Genomic DNA, 21,197 nt, shown 5'->3' on the forward strand with positions numbered 1-21,197 from the left:
ATGAGTTTTAGGGGCTGTTTACACCTGGCCACTTCATGCGTTTTCTCAGATCGGATAGCTATCTGATTTATCAAAACGATTCCATTTACACCTGGTCACATAAATGTGTTTTTGCGAAACGGATTTAAATCCGATCTTCAGTTCCCGCGCTATATGCAGATTTAATGGAGTGCACGCCACCGAAAGCAACAGATATGAGCTGCATTTTATTGATCATCAGCTAAAATTTCGAATCAAAGACCGCAATAAGAGAGAGCGGCAACAGCCCTGGTAAGATCATTTCGTTTCTTTACTTTTAATGATGAAGATTTTGTGTTAAGCGTCTGCAACTTACTTTCACTTTGATTTGCAATAGTTTGCACGTTGGCTTAATGAATAGATATGCTCAGCTTCTCATCTGCAGTGATGCGTGTTCCAGTAGCGTCGTCATATCTGGCTATAACATTACATCCTATAACACGCTCTCATACGTTTATTTTTAGCATTTTTGGGAGGAGTACAATTTACATATGTGGTTTCAACAACCAGATGCGTTTACACTTGTCCAGTTTCGTCTGGAATGCGGCCCAGACCACCTCCTGAAGTGGTGATTGGATTCAAATCCGTCTCGAATGCGTTTCGGAGGGCATTTACACCTGGTCTTTTCACGATTGGATAGCTATCCGATCTGAGAAAACGCATGAAGTGGCCAGGTGTAAACAGCCCCTAAAGACACACTAGCCTGCCTACTATTTAAACACACTCTCACAGACGCATCTGAATGTCTTTGTCATGTTGTCAGGTAGTGAACTCCTGACTCCAGCGAGATGTTTATTGTGAATCATCCCTCCATCTGTTCCCTCAATAAAAGAGCAGTTCTCCGATGCTCGCTGTTTTCTGGCAGTAATCAGACGCGAGCTATAGAGAACAGGGTTGATCGATGAATCACTAGGTTGTAGAAAGTGCACAAGCAACAAATGCAACATGCACCGCTGTGCTCGAGCCCTGCTGCACTCCATCACGCGGAATAGCCTACACTTCGCTTTATCGATCTAGTGATGCCATCTTTCCCCTCGGCAGCAGCTCTAGAACCTCCTGACCAGAACAGAAAAAAAAAAAAAAAACACTTCCATTTGTCACATTTTTTTATTTCAACAAACAACAAGCGAAAGGCTATTTATCCACCATCCCTATTCTCTCTCAATATAAAAAGAAGGATCCCGTTAAGCATTACATAGAAAAAAACTGCAGCAGATTCATCGTTTTTGTCATTTACGATTGAAATTGGAGCTCTCAAGAGTGTTAGCTTTTCTTTATATAGCCTAAGATGTTGATTGCATTTTGAAAGGTTTGATTTTTTTTTTTTTATGTGTGGCACAAACACCACAGAAAAGCAACAAAACAGCCCATCAGTAAAATCAAAAACCAACTAATATTTTCTCTCGTGCAGGTATCGACCCAGACTCACAGCACAAAATTAAGCCATTAGTCCCACTAAGGCTTTAATTTCCCCTCAAGAAACAGACATGTGTGAAATATTACATATTCATGTAGCAGCTGTTAATCATCAGTGTGCAAGAATGCAAACCATAACCAGAGATATGTAAATCAGAGAGATGTAAAAAGGAAGGCCGCGAACAACAAATGGATTTTCACAGTCACAACTTGTAGCAGATGATAAATCTTGACAAAGAAGCTATGAGTACCACAATGAATATTTGAATGAAAATGAGGGAAAAGATTATAGACAAAAGAGGGCGTGTGACTCCACTGCCATAGTGTGGAACATCTGAAATCTTGTAAGACCAGAACAGACATGCAGTCAAAACAAAATCAAGCTAGTTCTGAATAGAAGTTCTGCATGTCATCATTTATTTACCTTCCAAGTGAACTGAAAATGTCCGTCCTATGTGCAAACTGAATCTCTGGCTTTTCTATTTTTCGAGTTTGAATTTGGGGCTCTTCAACTAAAAACTTGAACATAGATAATTTGACCTCTGAACAAAAATAGTGTTGCTTGACAATACAAATCTATAAAACAATTCAATTTGGTCAAAAGTCCCAGCAAGAATTCAAATTTACAAAGTGATAATCTATAAAATAGGCTTCGATTTGTGGCTGTTACACCTCAGGTGTGCATTATTTTCTAATAATTCAACAGACCGGAATCAATTATTCCTTACTTAAACAAGCAGAACCATAAATGAGATTTGAGAGCTACAGTGGAGCTACAGATTTTTAGCAATACTCAACTTTAGTTTCTGTTCCTCACCAAAAAAAAACAAAAAAAAACATGGTATGGCTTCAGAAGACTTGTAACAATAATTATAAAGGTGCTTTTATAAACTTGACAACCACTGGTCACTATTTGTTTTGGTTGCATGGTAAAGATTAGAAAAAAGAAAATCATGTTTCAGACAACATGAGAGTTATTAAATGATGACCACATTTTAATTTGGGGATGAACTATCCCTTTAAGCAGAGCTTGAACCCTCAAAAGGAGCTCATGAAAATCTTCAAAAACATACTATTTCCTTTTAAACCTAAAACCAGGTCTGCCGTTCAAAGATAAAGCAGGAGGAAATGCAAACACGCAGAGCAACATATCAAATCCATATTCCCTTTAACAAGTCAGAGCGGCCCAGGGGCCAAACTTCAACCAGCCAGACGTCTCATGGGAGGCAACACTTTCACAGCGGAACAGGGAATTGCTGGGCATCTGGTTCACAGGACTGCGTGAAAACTGATTCAGAGAGGATTGAAACCAAGAAGCTGAAGCAGAGCTGGTGTCCAGGGAACTCTTGAGTAAAGCCCACCGCAGTGAGAGCTGCAGGTATTACCATAGACTGACAGCGCTTGCTCTAATAAGGCACATTAAATGTTCAGAGCTGAAAAGCCTTAATGGAATCCCTTTTCCCAGAACAAATAATAATAGGTTAAAGACTATTTCTAGGGAAATAAATAGCAAGTATTTATTGTGAACGTTCATTTGGTCACTACTATGTATTTTCATCTAATGCAACCCTTGCTGACCCTTACTGATATTGATTCCAGTAATTAGGAATCATCGATTAGAATGGTGATTTATTTAATGCTGATTGGCCCTGGAGGAACCGTCTTTTTAAATGCAAAAAAAGACAAAACGTGTTTTCGTGGAACATTTAGAATTCATTTAGAACCTTTTTTCACAGAAGCCATTCAATAATGAGAAACGAGTCTTCAAAAAAAGAGTTTAGATTCACAGTTTTAATATGTGACAGTAAAAAGTGGGAATCAATCAATAGTGCTTGTGACAGTGACATCAGTTTTGAGGTCATCGCATAGTATTGCGAAAGGAACGAGTGATGTTCATTTCATGTTCATTTCAGATGGAAAGTGTAGTGACTTTTATGTATTATGTGTTTGTTTGTTTGAAGCAAAACTGTTGGTAGAGGCATGTTTTTTCCAATGAGCCTATATGGTGCAACATTAACTGTGAAATTTGCCCGTCAGTGTCACAGTTTAGTGAAAAAGGTGTGAAAAGAGTGTTTCAAAAGAGCAAGTTGACTTCTGTGAATAACATTTATGGTTTAAGGAGCAGTCACACTGCATTTTGTGTTCTATAGAGTGTTGCTGGGATGACATCTAGTTCCATCATATTGAGACCAATGGGTTTTTTGAAATGCCTGAAATAAGGTCTTCGGTGAACACAAGCTGAAGATACTTTCATGTTTTATTGTACAACATAAAATACATCAGTAATAGCCCCTTGTGAATGATTTTTTAAAAGCTTTTCTTGTCTTGTAAAAGGCGATTGCTAACAAGTGGCTAAATGGAACTATAGAGGTTGTCAGGGACATTGAACATCATCACACTGAACAGGAGACCTCATCTACTCACTAGTCTGCTTTCACAGCCCTGTTGTGTTTATAGTCGTGCACTTGCAAACTATTGTAACTCAAACTTTCAGGGATTTTTTTTATGTAAAGACTGAAAGAGTTGGGAGCTTAGAGGTGGACGTTTATAGCCGGCATTAATACTTCTGGCGATAATATTTAGAACATTTCAAAATTTGTGTTCATTATGATGAACAAAACACATAAGAATCAAACTCTTGTTGGTCACGGAGCTTATTTTCTGCAATAATCCCAAAGTCTATGGAAAAACCAGGATGATGGATGATGCTAACTTCTGGGTAGGACTAAAATAACAATCACTGCAGCGCTCTCTGGACAACATGCTGGAAACCAGAAACGCAAGTGTATGCCAATTTCGTTTGGTCCAATCTAACGAAACGTATCACTTATCACAAATTCGTATCACATGACGATGTGTGCCCAATAGAAAATCGATATGTCACAGCTTGACCTCTGAATTCAAAGAACACAATTTTAAACATGCAGGTTTGCAGCATTGCAGGAAAGTGGAGATGGAGTTTATGGCCTTGATATTCTCAAATTTAAATGTAATTTATTTTAAATAGTCATGTTGTACACAACATAAGGGCTGCGTATGAATTCTCATATAACTTCCTTCAACCCTTGATAAAGGTTTTGTTGGTTTGCAAATGCACTACCTTCTACATAATGTTACCAATGATTCGCATGTTATTTGACCACAAAAGTGAAAATAATTTACTTGAATGCTGTTAATCATGTACAATTTAACCATGAGCAACAACTTCTTTACTTACAACCCTTACATTTTAAGATGTCATGGGAGAGAGTCTCTGTCAGGAAAGAGGTAATAATGCAAGATGGTTTATACAACTCTGAAATACAGTCACACAATCATTCTGCTAAATCTGTTATCTTTCAGAATCAATGCAAAAACAACAACAACTTTGTGTTTGGGGAGGAATTCAATTTTGAACTGTGCAGAAGAAAGGATTGGCCTGTCATTTATAGAGGAAATCATTGTGACAGGAAAATGACAGGACATTCAAAATAAAGTGTCTCAAGTGGATCCAGAGACAGTGATTTCACAAAAAGGTTTTTAACCTGGGAACTAAACAAGGAGAATGTGATTTCACCAAATACAACATGTTCCTGGATCAATATTCCAAACAACAAATCAGATTTGAGAGACAAGTTTACAGCTATAGGTTTAGGCTTACAACCAGGCTTAGGTGATTGTACATCAGTGTTATTCACCTATTGTTTCTCTCTGATTTTAGGGATACGTTTTGGGTAGTTTTAGGGGTGGGGATAGGATTAGGACTACATTTTCAGGCAGAAATGTTGTTCCAGGATCCCCAAAATGTGTTGAACCAAGAACATGTCTTACTTGGCTAAAATCACGGTGACCAACTAAACAAATCGTTAACGGAAGACTGGGAAGAGAGGTGCTGTAATTTGAACATTCAAGCATGAAAACCTATTCTAGTAGACCCCAAAAACTAAATGAAGACTTTGAAAAAGGGCATAACAGGCCACTTTAATCGATGTTAGAATGAGAACGCACCATTATGCATTCTCAAACTAATTGGAATCTTGAGCTCTAAGCCTAAGGATCCCATGTACTTGTAAGCATCTTAGCAAACTTCTGAAATAATTGTCATAAACACATTATAAGCATTTACTTGCAAGTTGTTTGTTATATAAAAAAAAAGAAGCTTCAGCCAGGAACATAAATACAAATGTAAATTAGTGCTTCTCATTGTATAGTACGTGTAAGAAGAAGGGCCATTAAAAACAAGGTCAACTAGCAGTATTGTTAACGGGAGGAAAAAACTAAAGCAATTATGCAGAAACAAATGTTGTTTTGCACTGTATGAGCCAAATTTATTTAATGTTGGACTAAATACAAAATTAAAACTTGCAAAGTAATTTGAAATCTTGTACACTTTCAAATGCATTGAGAGAATAGATTATGGCGTGACATATCAAACAAAACAACTAAATAAATGCCTTACTGGTAATACAATAGAATGCCAAAGTGTATTGTCGCCTACACACTTCATCTGAGCGCTTTGAAATCAAACAGTAAAGCGTTACCTCAGAAATGGCGACTGCATTACATGTACAATGCAAAATTCATATAGAAAGAAAAAGCAAAAAGGAGGACAAAACGTGAGACATTTCATGATATACTCAGTACGTGTGAGAGTGATAGAAAAATAAGATAAGACAGGAAGAAAAATCATGCTTCAACATGTAGAAGACGACTTAGTAAAACGAGAAGAGCGTTAAAATGTTTGTAAAATAAGAGATGAGGAAGAGTGGCGTCTATGCTGCTGATCGGCGTCTAATGATGAAGGCCCCTCGCTGAAGCTGCCCTAAATAAATCCTCATCTTCGTGCTGTCACTTGTCTTTCTCACCCAGATCTGCAAGAGAATCGAAATCCAAGACAAAGCACTTCAGTGTTTATCCTGTACCACCTTCTTCCAGAATCCAAATGAATCCTAAACAGTGATTTGTACTCCAAAGCCACTGGCTCAGCAAGTAAGAGTCCAGATCTATGCAGTGTGCTATTGATGCTGGCATTAAAAGGATGCAAATGAAACAAAAGCCATTGAAAATACATCCTTGTTCAATTTGATATGGATGCAGATTACAATAAATGAGAGCGACTAAATGAGAATTTGCCTCTTCAGGCTCTCCAAAGCTGATGCACTTGGGCTGATCTCAATAACCTGCTGTTTATTTCCCCTCTGAGCAGGGCATTAGTTTGAAGAGCACAGTCATTTGTTTAGCACCAATCAGAGGAGAGAATCAGACACTAACCTCATTGGTCCCCACAGAGCTGATGACACAGCTGATCTTGGTGTTCTCCTTGGACTCCAGATAGATTGCTTGACTTTTATGGTACCTGAAACAAAAACAGCATTAGTAACTTAAGATCCTTTAGACTGAAAGATCATTACAGAAAAATCCCTCTCAGTCAGGAACTGTATGTGAGCTCATCTCCTCACGTATCTTCACTGAAAAAGCAATATTTTGGCTTAAAGGATTTCACAGTTATTAAAATGCTGTCATCATTTTCTCATCTTCATGAAACTCTGCATGGAGAATTAACTTTATTGATGTAAGAGACTGATATGCAATTATAACAAATATCTGCAATAAAAAAAAATTCTGCCAAAGGGAGCATTACCATTTTCTAATTGTAGAGGTGTACTTGTTTTTTGAATTTCTGTAGACATTTTATAAATAAGTCACATTTTAATGGTTATTTTTTGGTACATCTTATCACCTTCACCTATCAATACAGACGAAATAAAGTTCCAGAATGGATATGTTCACATATGTTGAAAAATGACAAAAAAGTTTGGTGCTATATGTAATATTTTTTTTTAGAAATACCATAATGTTTGCAGAGATTTAGGAAACATGCTAAGTTCAAATACGTGTTGCTACAGCCAGATATTCTACTTTGAAATGTGTGTTCTGGGTGGGAATGTCTGTTTTTGTTTTGGTCTGTGAGATCCCACCCACTGCCAATTTACTCAATAGTATTTCGACACCCCAGGCTGCCAGCGAGCGGAAAATACATCATTTTGCAGCCATGGAAGCAAGCAAACGAACTGGGTCAGAGATCTCACATTCTCCCCGACGTAAAAAGCCTCAGCATCATCTAAAAAGCTCCATGACGACTTTCAGTGTAAAGGCCCGTTCACACCAAGCACGATAACTATAAAGATAACGATAAAGATAACTATATATGCGTCCACACCAACGACCGATAACGGTCTTTTTATTCTAAGCACGCACGCGCCCGCGCCGTCAATGATGGGATAAAAACATCGCCTAGTCAACACCTTTATGTATACAACGCCTTTTTCACTGCAACTTCAGCAATGTTGTCAAAACTAGCGCTGGATAGCCTACCTGAGGTAATTTTGTTACACTATGCTAAACTGCATAATATCTCATCGTTAATACTTCTCAGCATTTATTCCCAGGATACGACCGATTGCTTTCCATATATCCATATTTTTTAACGTATCCTTGAAAAGGGGGTTTGACTTGTCAAACAGTGGAGGATTTTTTTGTACCTCGACGATTAACTTCTCTGCAATGTCATCTGCCATTTTAAATGCGCGAGACCTTTAAATTAGAATGGATTCTGATTGGCTGTCAGTGTTTTATCGTTGGACAGCTGGAAAAAAAATCGTTCTGAAAGTGATCCCAACGATATCGTTCCTCTTATCTTTATCGTTATAGTTGTGGTGTGAACTCTGTTATTCTTTAATATGGAGAACGATTTTTTGAATTATATCTTTCGTTATATTCGTTATCTTTATAGTTATCGTGCTTGGTGTGAACGGGCCTTAAGGCTCATCACTTTCTATTGCCAATTGCTCTCGTTCCTGTTGCGTGCCCTCAGTCTGGCAACGCGCGTGAGCGTCGAGTCTGAGGAGGAGGGGGGCACAAATTTGGCACCCATTTCAACCGCTAGCTGTCAATATTACATACTGCACTTTTAATTGGGAGCACTTACTGTTCCAGTGTAGTTATGGTTCAATTAATTTTGGTATATTTTAGTTATACTGTCCATTTTTTCTTACTTGTGAATGAAACTCTTTCTCTGCTAATTCTATAAATTATACAGGGCAGTGTTTCAGACGGATTTAAACTAGCAACTTTTTGAACTATTCATAAAAAAAAAAGAACTGGCTCATATGAGTCTTTCATTTCTGAAACCATGCCACACTGGGCTCAATGTATTATTTTTTTGATTCACTAAAAAGAACCGGCTTACAGGATCAGATCAGGGACTGATCGGATCGAATCGGATCAGACTGGTCATGCCGAATGTTTGCTTCTGTTTTGTAGTCCGTGATGATGTTGCCGTTATTTTGTGGTACACTGCTTTTTTATTGCATTACACTCAATACAGACTGCAAACTCAGATTCACAATTCAGGTAAAATTTGCCAGATTAAGCAATGAGGAAAGAATCGGTTCTTAAGAGTCAATGTTCGTGAATCGTTTTTTGGCGTGCAGCCCGTCAAAGAGGACAACTCAATAGAAGTTCTTGCCTTTATTTTTGTCTTTTTGTTCCATTACATTCAATACAGACTGCAAACTCACTTTTCCAAGTTTGCTGTGGCACAAACACCACTAATTAGAGAGTAATTTCTTAAAACGCAGTATACATAGAGAGTGAAAGTAGCCTGTGGCTTCAACCTTCTCACATAAGCATCCTCTGGAAAAGTTCATAGAGAGGCATAACTCAACCTCTCCACTCATTATCAAAATAGCAGAATAAAACTGCATTTAATATACATGTAACATTATGCATTTATTGCCTGCGGTATCACACCGAACCATATTTCCTCCTCCGCTCACTCTATCCTCATCTGCACAGAAATATTCCGGCTGGATTGCAATGCTGAAAGCTACGGCAGCCCACTGTCTAAAGGGCACGGCTGGATAAATGCATGCTGACACGCTCATAAAAATCCAGAGGCATTCATGACATTTAATGTCACAAACGCATAAGACAAAGTAATCTCCAGTCCTCATCCTAAACCACAAGCTTCCAGTGTATTATGATCACTTATTCAAAACAACAAAATATAGATTTATGTAGTCTGTACAGGGTATTGCATGTCAGAATTTGTGTATCTTGATGCCCATGATGTTTACATTATTAAATATCAAGACACGGACAACGGTAAATACCATGTTAGGAATGTGTGACCTGAATCCTGGCACAGATTTTGCCTTGTTCAAGCAAACTAGCCCTTGCAAATACATCACATTCACATTCTTATGTACATATATCGAATGAAACAACAGCTAATAGTAATAACTGAGATATTAAAGATAGATTATAGCCCACATAAAATAAAAATCAGAATGCTACAAGAATCAAACATTTTAAATATCCTTCCTCCCATGTAATTTACCTACATGTCATGCTACTTTAATGCCGCAATCACTATATAACATTTTAAAATGTTTACTTTATGATAGAAATTATGTATACAAATAAGCCTATACAATTTAAAGACTAAATATGATAGACAGAACAAAAGACAGAAAGATAGAATGATAGACAGAACAATAGAATGATAGAAAGAACGAGATAGAACAACAGAACAATATGATGATAGAACGACAGACAGACAGATAGATAGACAGATAGATAGATGGATAGATGGATAGATGGATAGATAGATGGATAGATCGATCTGTCTTGTCTCAGGTCAGTTCCAGCTCTCTGATGTGACACTGTCCTTTATATAAACTATATGATATAATTGAAAAGCAAAAGAGTGATTGTGCCATCTTGTGGTCAGTATAAGTAAAAACAATTTTTTTTTTTTTGGCTTCAAGGCCCTGTAGGAACCAGGGGGTCAAGGTTTGATTGGTTAGAGTGCAATTAGCCCCAGCTGCTGAAGCTGTAAATAAACCATTAATTTCCACAATGTAAATCAGTCAGTCTTCATAAGGGCTTTTCACTATGTGCTTTACCTAGGGTTATCGTCTCTTTAAACCAACATCGAGTCACTGATCATTAAAATGCAAATAAGCATGTTAAATCAGAGTTAAAAACCCTTAAAGAAATCTTAAAACCTGAATATGTAACATGAATTACTAATGAAGTATGTAAAACACAATAACCCAAAATTAAGTTCACCCAGAGTTTAAAGGTAGGGTAGGAGATTTTCAGAGAGGCTAACAATAGTGATCCCACCCTCCCTTCCGAGTGTCTCCAAAGCCACGCCTTCTTTAAAACAGCAGGGAGCAAACAAAAGCATCACAAGAGGCTCAAAAGCATAAACAACTAAAAAGAGCAATTCATTTCAGCGTTGATAGTGTTGCTAGTAAAACCTATAAATTCGACTCATGAACCCGACCGAGTATAACGTCACAGGTTTCCATCTCTTCCAAATTACAGTAGTTATACCATAGTTACAGACAGTAGTTAACAAGGCATAAGCTCGTTGATTGGGTTCAGGAGGAATTGTGAGGCGGTGGCGGGCTTTTTCGGTTGTGGTGCTCAGTGACTGACGTCTGTCTAACTCTGCATAGCATGAAACGCGCTGATGACGTGTGATATCTGCGTGAGCAGGTGCGCGGACGTATCGAAATACATACGTTGACAGGCAGGTAGGACATCGGACCGAATGCAATGATTGGACGAACATTGTATACCTTCCACAGACGATATATACGATATAGACGATGTATACCACTTAAGTTAGTGATTGCTTTCAAGATGTAAAGAAACTTTCAACCAGCATAACAAAAAAAGTTTTTAAACAAATCACCTACCCTGCCTTTAATGTGTACCTGAGTGCAAAAAGCCCAGCAGAACAGAGAATCTTACCATCTCTTGTCATAGTAGAGTTTCCCCTCCTCTATCCGTGCCTCATAACGCTGGGACGGGGTGTCCACTGGAGTGGTCGGGATGTGCTCTGGAGAGGACGGGGATGCTGAAAAACATTGCTTTTAATTAATTTCCAACTCATTTTTAAAGACTTTGTGGTTTAAAAAAGATTTGATGGGAAATTATATGGGGAATCACCTCTAAAAGACAAAACCTCCATACCTGGTCTTTTCGGAGATTTAAGCTATAAAGGAAATGAAGCAAAAAGGAAGATTGTTTTAATTTTCTTCAGCAATCTACACAGACTTTTCGACACGGACAAACAACCTGATATCTTGGTCAGCTAACAGTAATCAACAGTTGCCAAAAAAAAAAACAATCCAAAACCCTATTTTCTGTGGTCTGCATCCTTTTCCCCCTTAAAATACAGCCAATTTTTGTCATCCGCAAGTAATGTGTCTCATGTATCTCTTTGAGTAATAAAATGTAATACAATTTTCAGGGGATCCTGCTTTTTATTACCCAAAAAGAGAGTAAAAAAATAAATAAAAATCCTTTCTTCAAAGCCGAGACGCAAATCATGAAGACTTTCATTACAATTTGATGAAATGGACTGAATTTTTTAAATCACACTACATTTTCTCATCTCATAGCCTGCCAAAGAATATGCAAGTGTATTACATTTTTATAAATGATAATGGTATAAAATTAGATATATTGAAAATTAGGTCAAAAAGTTGATACTGTATCCGAGAAGCAGTGAAATTTGTACTTCGATTGTAACAGGGCTTCATTTGCCGCATAAAAATGGAGCTAATTCCAATTCGTAACCTTACCTTGTTCAATGTTCTTAGATCTTCCATGATCTGTTCATCAGTAAGTAAATAATTTAACTGAGGTGAGGAGAGTTAAGAAAACCTGATCATCACAGCATACACACCGAGACATTTGACTGCACATCACATTTTTGACATTATTGATACTGCTTGCAATTATAATGGACCGGTCTATGGGACATCAATTAAGCCTTTAATTACAAGTTTTTTTGAGCTGTTGACACTGTCATTTATGATAAAAGAGCCTGCACAGCGACAGAAAATAAAACCTGCCTACCTTACACAACACTGAAGGTAAGCTCAGGAGTAGAGCGGACAAATTCTTTCAACACACACTGCAACGGTCACAATATGACGTCACACTCTGCGCGAATGTTTTAAAAAACATAATCTGTGTTGCATTTACAATCCAGTGAAAACAGCACCCCTACTTCCAGCGCCCCTGCAGATGCATAGAAGATGCATAACTGATGTGTTGGTGGTCTGAAGTGTTTCCAGTGAATGGGGTCTCTACAGCTATGTGAAGGATATCAGGTGCAGGCTTTCTCCGCTTGTCTGGAATGGGCACAGGGTCATTGGGTCGTCTCCGGAGCTTCCGGGTTATATGGGTTTTTACCTCCATGGAATCTAAAATAAATAAATACATGGACAACATACTAGGTTTAGGGGTTTAAATGAATATCTCACACAAAAATAAACTCAATGAAACACAAAATGTAGAAATTCTGAAGGCTGTACTGGTCGTTTTTTTGTTTTGTTTTTTAATGCAATTGCAATGAGAAAGATAAAAAAAGATAAGAAACCTTGAGAAAGATAATAAGAAAACACCATACAAGTATAATAAAAGTGCTCTATGACTTCTGACATTATAAGATAAATTTGTGTGATGAACGGGCCAAAATTTAAGTTGTTTTTCACTAGCTATGTTTCCTTCATCCATCTGTTTTTATGGATGGAAATGGCAAAATACACAAACTCAAAAAATGCATTCAATTAATGCCGATAATTTTTTTTATCTGATAAGAAGACATGCGCATAAACTAAGATGGAAACACATTTACTTAAAGCTACACTGTGTAATTTTTTTAGTTGATTCTTAGCAAAAAACACTTAGTTCTTTCAAAAATATATGTGCTCATTAATGTATATTTACTTCTTTCAAGTAATAAAGTATTCTCGTAAGTTTATAATCTGCCATTGAAAGTACATACGGGTGAGGGGTTCGAATGCCGGTCGCCATGTTGCCCCTCCATCTTGAAACTACATTAGCCAAAGAGGGACATACCTGTAAATTCAAGCTTCGCCTTTCGCGCTTTACACTCAGTGACACCGTGACGAATGCGAGGGGGAGATTACTCGCGACTGCCGGCAGATTTGAAAGATTGCTGATGGAGGATCACGCCTATTTTCGAGGACATGTAGCAGAGTCGCCAAGGAAGCGAAAGAGAGAATTAAAACGTCAACGCGACAGGCAAATCAGCAAGACCAAAGTCAATATTGGAGTAACTTTTCCCAGATGGAAAGAGCTCATGAGGAGCAAAGATTTTAAAACGGACGCCGAAGTTGCCTGCTTTCTTCTCGGCAGGTAATCCAGCCTATTTGTGTAAATTCGAAGTTTTATAGTTGCTTGACTAACCATAGCATGGTTGTGCATAACGCCAGAATGACCTCTAGTATAACTTGCGTTACTTTTCCTCACGTCAATGGTGAAAAAGTATTGTTTACCTTGTAACATAAATCTGTGCTGCGACGGATCACAGGTGATAGTTTTAAAGGCGCTATTGGATGAAGTCGAACTGGAAGCCATGTTAATCTTGGAATAATACGGCCACTGTAGGAGTTAAAACGCCCTCGAAATTGAAAGGAACAGAAACTAATATTCACTGGGTAGTCATATACAATTTCACCGCTAGATGGGGGAAAATATCACACAGTGTAGCTTTAAATATAGCTGCAAGCAGCGATGACGGGCCCAAGCCCCGGCACCACCCCGGTAACTTCAGGGAAACGGTGCAAGATGGGCGATACGGATTTAAAGCCAGTAAATGATAAAAGACAGTCAAAGTCAATTGAATACGCTACATTTACTACAGTCAGCTGGTGCCACTATGGCCGTGAACCACAACAGCCACATCCATGAGATCCTTTCAATTTAAATAAACTGCATGTGACAGGATGTCATAAGTCAGTTTCAAGGGATTATAAATGTATCATTTGCATCTAAAAATGGTGTACTTCCAGAAGTATTTGTTAAGGTCATTTTATATTTTTATTAACCTAATAAATAAACTAATTATATAAAACTATAGTCATTGTGATTTTAAAAGATAAGGCCTAAGAAAATCTCTTATCCTGTAATGCAGGCAGCAATGATTGGGTTAATCTCTAAATCAGCAAGAGTGTAAAATACACACACACACACACACACACACACACCTTAAGGCTTGGGCCCTAATAAATCCCTCTTTGCGCAAAAACTCACATAACTTTGGATGTGATTAGATATCTGGACTAAACAGAGGACCAATTTCATTGCACAGCATTTCAAATGTTGGTTTGGTCATTCTGAAATGTCTGAGCCAAAGTCTGTCATCAAAATGGTTGGAAATAATGACCTCCCAGAACTGTTTCACACGACTGAGTTCCCAAACACCAGGCATCCGCCTCCAAACGCAAGATAACATGACAATGTTTATTGCGTTTCGTTATTCCGTCATTTATGATGTGTGAAAAAAGAGCCACAGTGGCTTTCCCGATTGCAGCAACTTTGATCTTCATTACAGATATTTGCGCCAATTTCCTACAAAGTGACAATTTTGTTCTCTTGAACACATGGGATGGAAACTGTGCTTTATTCGCAAATATTTTATGAGATATTCCAGTTTCGTGCACAAGTTAAATTCACAACTTTGGATACATGCCACTGATAATCATCCTCCCCAGAGAGTTAACCACTGTGACTAGATCATTGAGACCGAGTGTTAAACTTGTAAACCAGTTCAGTCTGATTTATGAATCCTTCGGTTCACTTGTGTCAATTAAGAATTACTGATTCTTTGACTCAAAAGAATGATTCCTTCCTGAACTGGAAATTGCTACTTCTCTCATGAACTCATCAAAGAGAGTTTCATCACTTTTTATAGTGCGTTTATGTACTTTTCTGAAGCTTGAAAGTCCTTGTTCACTGAATGGAAAAGAGCTTGGAAAAAAGTTTAACATTTCTCCTATTGTGCTATGCATGAAAAAAAAGTCTTTCAGTTGGGGAATAAGTAAATGATGACAGGAATTCATTTTTGGGTGAACTATTGCTTCAAGTTTTTTTACTTTATACACAAAGTAGCTACGCGTTCAGCTATAGGAACAGGATATTGTTCTCTACAACAGCAATACTAACAATGCCTTGCACAAAAACCCTCTCAGGTTGCATTTATCTATCTGATCTCACTTTCCCACTTTCTCACCTCCTGTCAGCTCCATTGTTAATTTCTCGTTCTCGATCATCTTCTTCTTCTCCTCCAGCTCTGCAATTAGATTTTCCTTCAGTTCCACTTTCTTATCGTCAAATTCTTTCACGGCTGCTTTTTTCTCTTTGATGTAGTTCCTCTCCACCTGCTCTGTCTACAAGAAATGTATTTTGCATTAATTAACCTGTCATATCTGTTGCTTTCTGCAGCTATAATAAATCAACAGATACATCAAATTAATGAATTGCATCTTACCTCAAGTTGTAAAAATAGGTCTGAAAAGATAAAGAGAGGGACAGAAAGAGAGAGCACAAACAAGAGATAATCATGTAAAGTTCTGAAATATTGACACTGACATCGAGCTGAAAAGCTTTATTATAAATCATCTTTACCAGCGTTACGAAGTCTCTCTTTATACTGCTGATCGAGCTTCTTCATTCTCTTCTGGTACTCCTGCAGTGTGCCTGCGCAAATTAATGAGTATAAAAACTGATCTAATGTACTCATTTTTAGTGATGTATAGTACACTCATTAGGGACAATCCCATTGGAATAGCCTGTCTTGATCAAGGGGCACAATGGTGCTAGATTACCCCTTCCATTTGAACCTACAACCTTTTGGTAACAAGCCAGGCTACATCACCTTGTTAGACCATTATCAATCAAAACATGCACTTTTCAGGACATATGTTTAAAAAAAATTTAAAAAAAGAATTCTATGAAATACATTTACTATGTTTACACTGCAAGACTTAAAGGGATAGTTGACCCAAAAAATCTTGTCATCATTTACTCACCCTCAAGTTGTTTCAAACCTGTTTGGGTTTCTTTCTTCTGTTGATCACAAAGAAGATATTTTAAAGAATGTTGGTAATCAGACAGTTGACGGTAGCCATTGACTTCCATAGTATTTTTTTCCCCTCTTATGGAAGTCAATGGCTACCATCAACTGTTTGATTACCAACATTCTTTAAAATATCTTATTTTATGTTGAACAGAACAAATAAACTCATACAGATCTGGAACAACATGAGGGTGAGTAAATGATGACAACATTTTCATTTTTGGGTGAACTATCCTTTTAATGCTCCATTCTGATTTATTGCTCAGATCAGATTTTTTTGTTTGGCTGTTCACATTATCATTTAAACGTGATCAAAATCAGATGTGAGTGTGAACTGGTTACGGTCCTGCACACCGTGTCATATGGAAGTAAACTTATGAACTGAAGTCAGCATTCACGCGTTCATTTATAAGGTTATGTACAGAGGAAGACAGCAAATTCGTGCACCGGCGATAGGGAGAATGCAGACGAGGATGAGGAGAAAGAGAGCAACGTTTTTCTCGTATAGTTTTTCCTCAGGTTTTGCTTGTACAGAGCTGTCGTTGTAATACTTGAGTATATGAGTATAACAGCTCACCATCCCTCCACAAAAAAAAATCTAATCGGAGTCACTTTTGCCTGCAGTGTAAACGTAGCGTAGCTTTAGTGTCCGTGCAAGCAGAGATCATTCTCTCCATTGTCAACAGACATGTTTTACTGAATAAGAACATATGAAAAAAGAATAATGCCTTAATATAGTAAAGTTAAAAATAGTAATAGTTATATTGTTGCAAATTTATAGTTACATTGATTTAGGATTTAGGATAATGCAAGTACATAAGTCAACAAATTATATAACATTGTTCAAGAGGTTTTTGGATATTTTTATCCAAAAATCTTCCATATTGTGCCTTTAAAGTGCTCGACTACAAAATTACTTGAGCATCTCTTAAAAAAAAAATGCAATAGTGAACAGGAGTATTTCCAGTCACCTTCTTGCAGCTGTTGTAACTGTCGTTTCAGGGATGCCAGTCTGTCTTGATACATCCTGAAATCAAGACAAAAACAAAATATCTCAAAAAAATGATGCAGTTTTATTACATAACATGCAAATAGCAGAAATTTGTCACAGACAGACAGACAGACAGACAGACAGATAGATAGATAGATAGATAGATAGATAGATAGATAGATAGATAGATAGATAGATAGATAGATAGATAGATAGATAGATAGATAGATAGATAGATAGATAGATAGATAGATAGATAATTACAAGGAATACTCACTGTTCTTTGATCTCAACATAGTCGTCTTCATCATGTTTGGCCATATCTGTTTCACTGGCATCTTCTGTGTCTATAATAATAATAATAATAATAATAATAATAATAAATATAACACCAATAAATGAATTATACTCTATAGTATAAGATAAGGTATGGTATCACACTTTTGGCCATTTAGTTTATAGTTTATTCACGTTATGATTGCACATTTGTAGCACCATCTAGCGGACAGACATGGTAGCTTAATTGATTTTTTTTATGGTAACAACCAGATATTCTCCTCTGTTGTTCTTATTTAGAGTGGAAAATTTGGCTGAAAAAATATACACGTGCCTATAGATAATTCACGTTATATGTTGTTTGCTGGCCTTTTTTTAAGAGAGGAATTAATGTACATATATTGTGTTTGTATTAACTTCTCTATGGGGAACTGTCACAAGATGATACTAAGATTAATAACAAGCAAAGATCTGACTAAGACCATTTCAAAAACATAAATAAGTTAACATGGAAACCATAAAAAGTTAAAGCACACATTTCAGACCAAAGCAATTTGATCCAAAGCAACATACAATGCATTCAGTTCATGTATTCTCTGGCTATGAAACCTATGACTTTAATGTTGCCAACAATACGTCCTAGAGTTTGAATTCAAAAGTTTGAGGTAAGATTTTTTTTTAAGAAATTAAATTGATGAAAAGTGAAAAAATATTTCTACTTCCAATAAATGTTGTCCGTTTCAACTTTCTTTTCAGCAAAGAATCCTGAAAAAAATGGTATGGTTTACACAAAAATATTAATTGATAATAACAAGAAAAGAAATGTTACATTGAGCACCAAAAGAGCATATTGTAATGATTTCTGAAGGATCATGTGACACTGACTGAAGTAATGATGCTGAAAATTCAGCTTTTCAAAGGAATAAATTGCATTTTAAAATATATTCAAATAAATAAATAAAATGCTTTTAAATTGTAATAATACTTCACAATGTTACTGTATTTTTGTCAAATAAATGCACCCTTGGTGAGCAGAAGAGACTTCATTAAAACAATCTTACTGACCCCAAAAATTTGACTGGTAATACCATTTTCATTCAAAGAACTTAGATTAAACGTTTCCACAAGATTTGAAGAGTTTAAGGATAGTTGACAATGTGACCCTGGATAGTTGACAAAACCAGTCACATGGGAATTTTTTTTGAAATTGAGATTTATATATCATATGAATGCTGAGTAAATAAGCTTTCCACTGATGTATGGATTGTTAGGAAAGGGCAATATTTGGCCGAGATACAACTATTTAAAAATCTGGAATCTGAGGGTGCAAAAAAAAATCGAAACATTGAGAAAATCGTCCATTTATGGATGCATTCACTCACAAAAATAAATGTTTTATATATTTATGGTAGGAAATGTACAAAATATCTTCATGGAACAAGATCTTTACTTAAGATCCTAATCATTTTTGGCATAAAAGAAAAATGTATGTATACAATGTATGTGTAGGCTACTACTTTTGTGACTTGTGACTGGTTTTGTGATCCAGGGTCACACATGGACATTAACATTTCTTAATATTAAGATATTGGTCTAAAATATAGTTGTATGAGGGCAATATGCACAATAATTAGTAGTAATAATTAGTATAAAATGTCGCCACAAGGACAAGGATTTCCGATATTGCCATTTTTCTGGGGACATTTTGTACCCATAATAGTAAGGTTTACCATGCAACACACACACACGCGCAGGCACTTTATTCTTCAAGATGTTTCCCATATTTAAAATATTGGAAGCTTTTATTATTAAGGGGAGAGTGAAAATACATTATGTCAAATACAGTATCTGATCTCTTAAGTCTGATTTCATTCCCATCATCAGTCTCATCTCAAATGTGTTCATGACACCAGCATTAGCTAAGTGAGCGGAGATCAACTCCAAGCATTACAACACAAATATTTGCCACCATAAATCAACTGTTTCCCAAAATGATACTTTAAAAACAAGTAAGTCCTCTGTTGAATCTGATTTCGAGTCTGTATGAGTTTAAAAACACCCTGCTTAATGTAACTTATTTGTTTCCTGACGTGTGCAGCTAACTCTGCTAACTGTTTATCAACATGCTGGATAGCACATAAAACACACACACATGAAAATGCATAGCCATTATACAGTTAAAGGCGTATACAGCCAACATTCAAGTATAAAAAATATCACTATACAGATTAAAAAATGCCGATAAAGTTGCAAAAAAAGAGCTCTAAAATAAACAGAAAACAACTCGACACATGCACACTTTCCTTGCATGTTTACTCATAACTGAGCTCCTGTTTTACTATCAGCGTATAGCCAGTTCGCTCTTTAGCAATTTAAATATGCCTTTTAATGCATCAATCATAAGTGAATGAGATAAAAAGGTAGATAAACTGAAATTACTCTGCGTATTCACCTTCTTCCGAGTCTCTGCCTCTGAAACTGCGATCTTCATCTTCATCCACACTGTCTAGCTCTTCCTCGTCGTTATAATAATCCACCATGGGTGACAGTAAAGTCGATGCCATTTATTATATTTATATATTGATAATATTGCAGGAAATACCTATATGTAAACAATCACACTGCACAGACAACGTTTCAGTCTCGAGCCTCTTTTTTTTTCAATTGGAGGGTAGGCCGAGGAATCTGATTGGTGGAGATGGTCGAGTGATGCATGCTGGGAAATGTAGTTTGAACCGCTTGTGCGCAAGTATGACATAAGGGGAATAAGAAAATGAGGAGAGAGAGAGAGAGAGAGAGAGAGAGAGAGAGAGAGAGAGAGAGAGAGAGAGAGAGAGAGAGAGAGAGAGAATAGTCTCTCCGCGTTTCAAATGTATTGTTCTTATTATCAGCCAAGGAACATGAAGATTTTCTGAAGTTGTCAGTTCCACTTCTGCCTCTCAGTCATGACTTTTTATCTTGGTCAGGTAAGCGTATTAATGTCATTATGAAAAGACAAGAAAAATACTATAATTTAGTGCCATTATTTATTGGAATTGCATCGGATGCACATTGAGTTTCATTTCCATCCCACAGACTGCTTTGGGTATTATTTCATTGTGCATATTAAAAGTTATTCACGAATTCACACACAATGTATGTTTTTAGGCTAACTGTTTATCATCATTATTATTTTTTTTTTCTTGTGAACAAACAAGTTAGTGAAATAAATTGGGAAGATTTATATTCAAACAGCGTCTCTCCATTTGTGTTGCATAAAACAGAAATACTACTACTGCTGCTTCTGCTACTACTACAAATAATAATAATACAATCTATAAGATTCGTATTATAAATAGCCTATATAAATAATTTTATTATAAACGATAAAAAAAATCGAATTAAGTGCAAAATGTAGGCTATTGCATTAAATGAATGCACCAATAAACAAAATAACAATAATAATAGACGATAATAATAATAATAATAATAATAATATCATCATCATTAAACTATATTTGTTAGGGGATCAGTTAACTATCAGATTCACAGATTAGAATAACAGGT

The 21,197-nt window shown here is 36.6% G+C and overlaps 1 protein-coding gene across 1 annotated transcript; it reads right to left on the bottom strand.

The window, feature by feature from the left end:
* Positions 1–4,702: 4,702 nt before the first annotated feature.
* On the bottom strand, positions 4,703–20,329 carry suds3 (SDS3 homolog, SIN3A corepressor complex component). Its single transcript, XM_082169474.1, has 12 exons — positions 20,104–20,329; positions 17,653–17,722; positions 17,356–17,411; positions 15,934–16,005; positions 15,797–15,816; positions 15,539–15,695; positions 12,592–12,704; positions 12,078–12,134; positions 11,464–11,485; positions 11,242–11,347; positions 6,685–6,769; positions 4,703–6,284 (listed from the first exon to the last, which is right to left on the bottom strand). The coding sequence occupies exons 1-12, from the start codon at positions 20,213–20,215 to the stop codon at positions 6,186–6,188; spliced, it is 969 nt and encodes a 322-aa protein (XP_082025600.1). The 5' UTR covers positions 20,216–20,329; the 3' UTR covers positions 4,703–6,185.
* Positions 20,330–21,197: the final 868 nt, after the last annotated feature.

This window comes from Leuciscus leuciscus (assembly GCF_965113295.1).
Source record: "Leuciscus leuciscus genome assembly, chromosome: 5".
Lineage (NCBI taxonomy): Eukaryota > Metazoa > Chordata > Actinopteri > Cypriniformes > Leuciscidae > Leuciscus > Leuciscus leuciscus.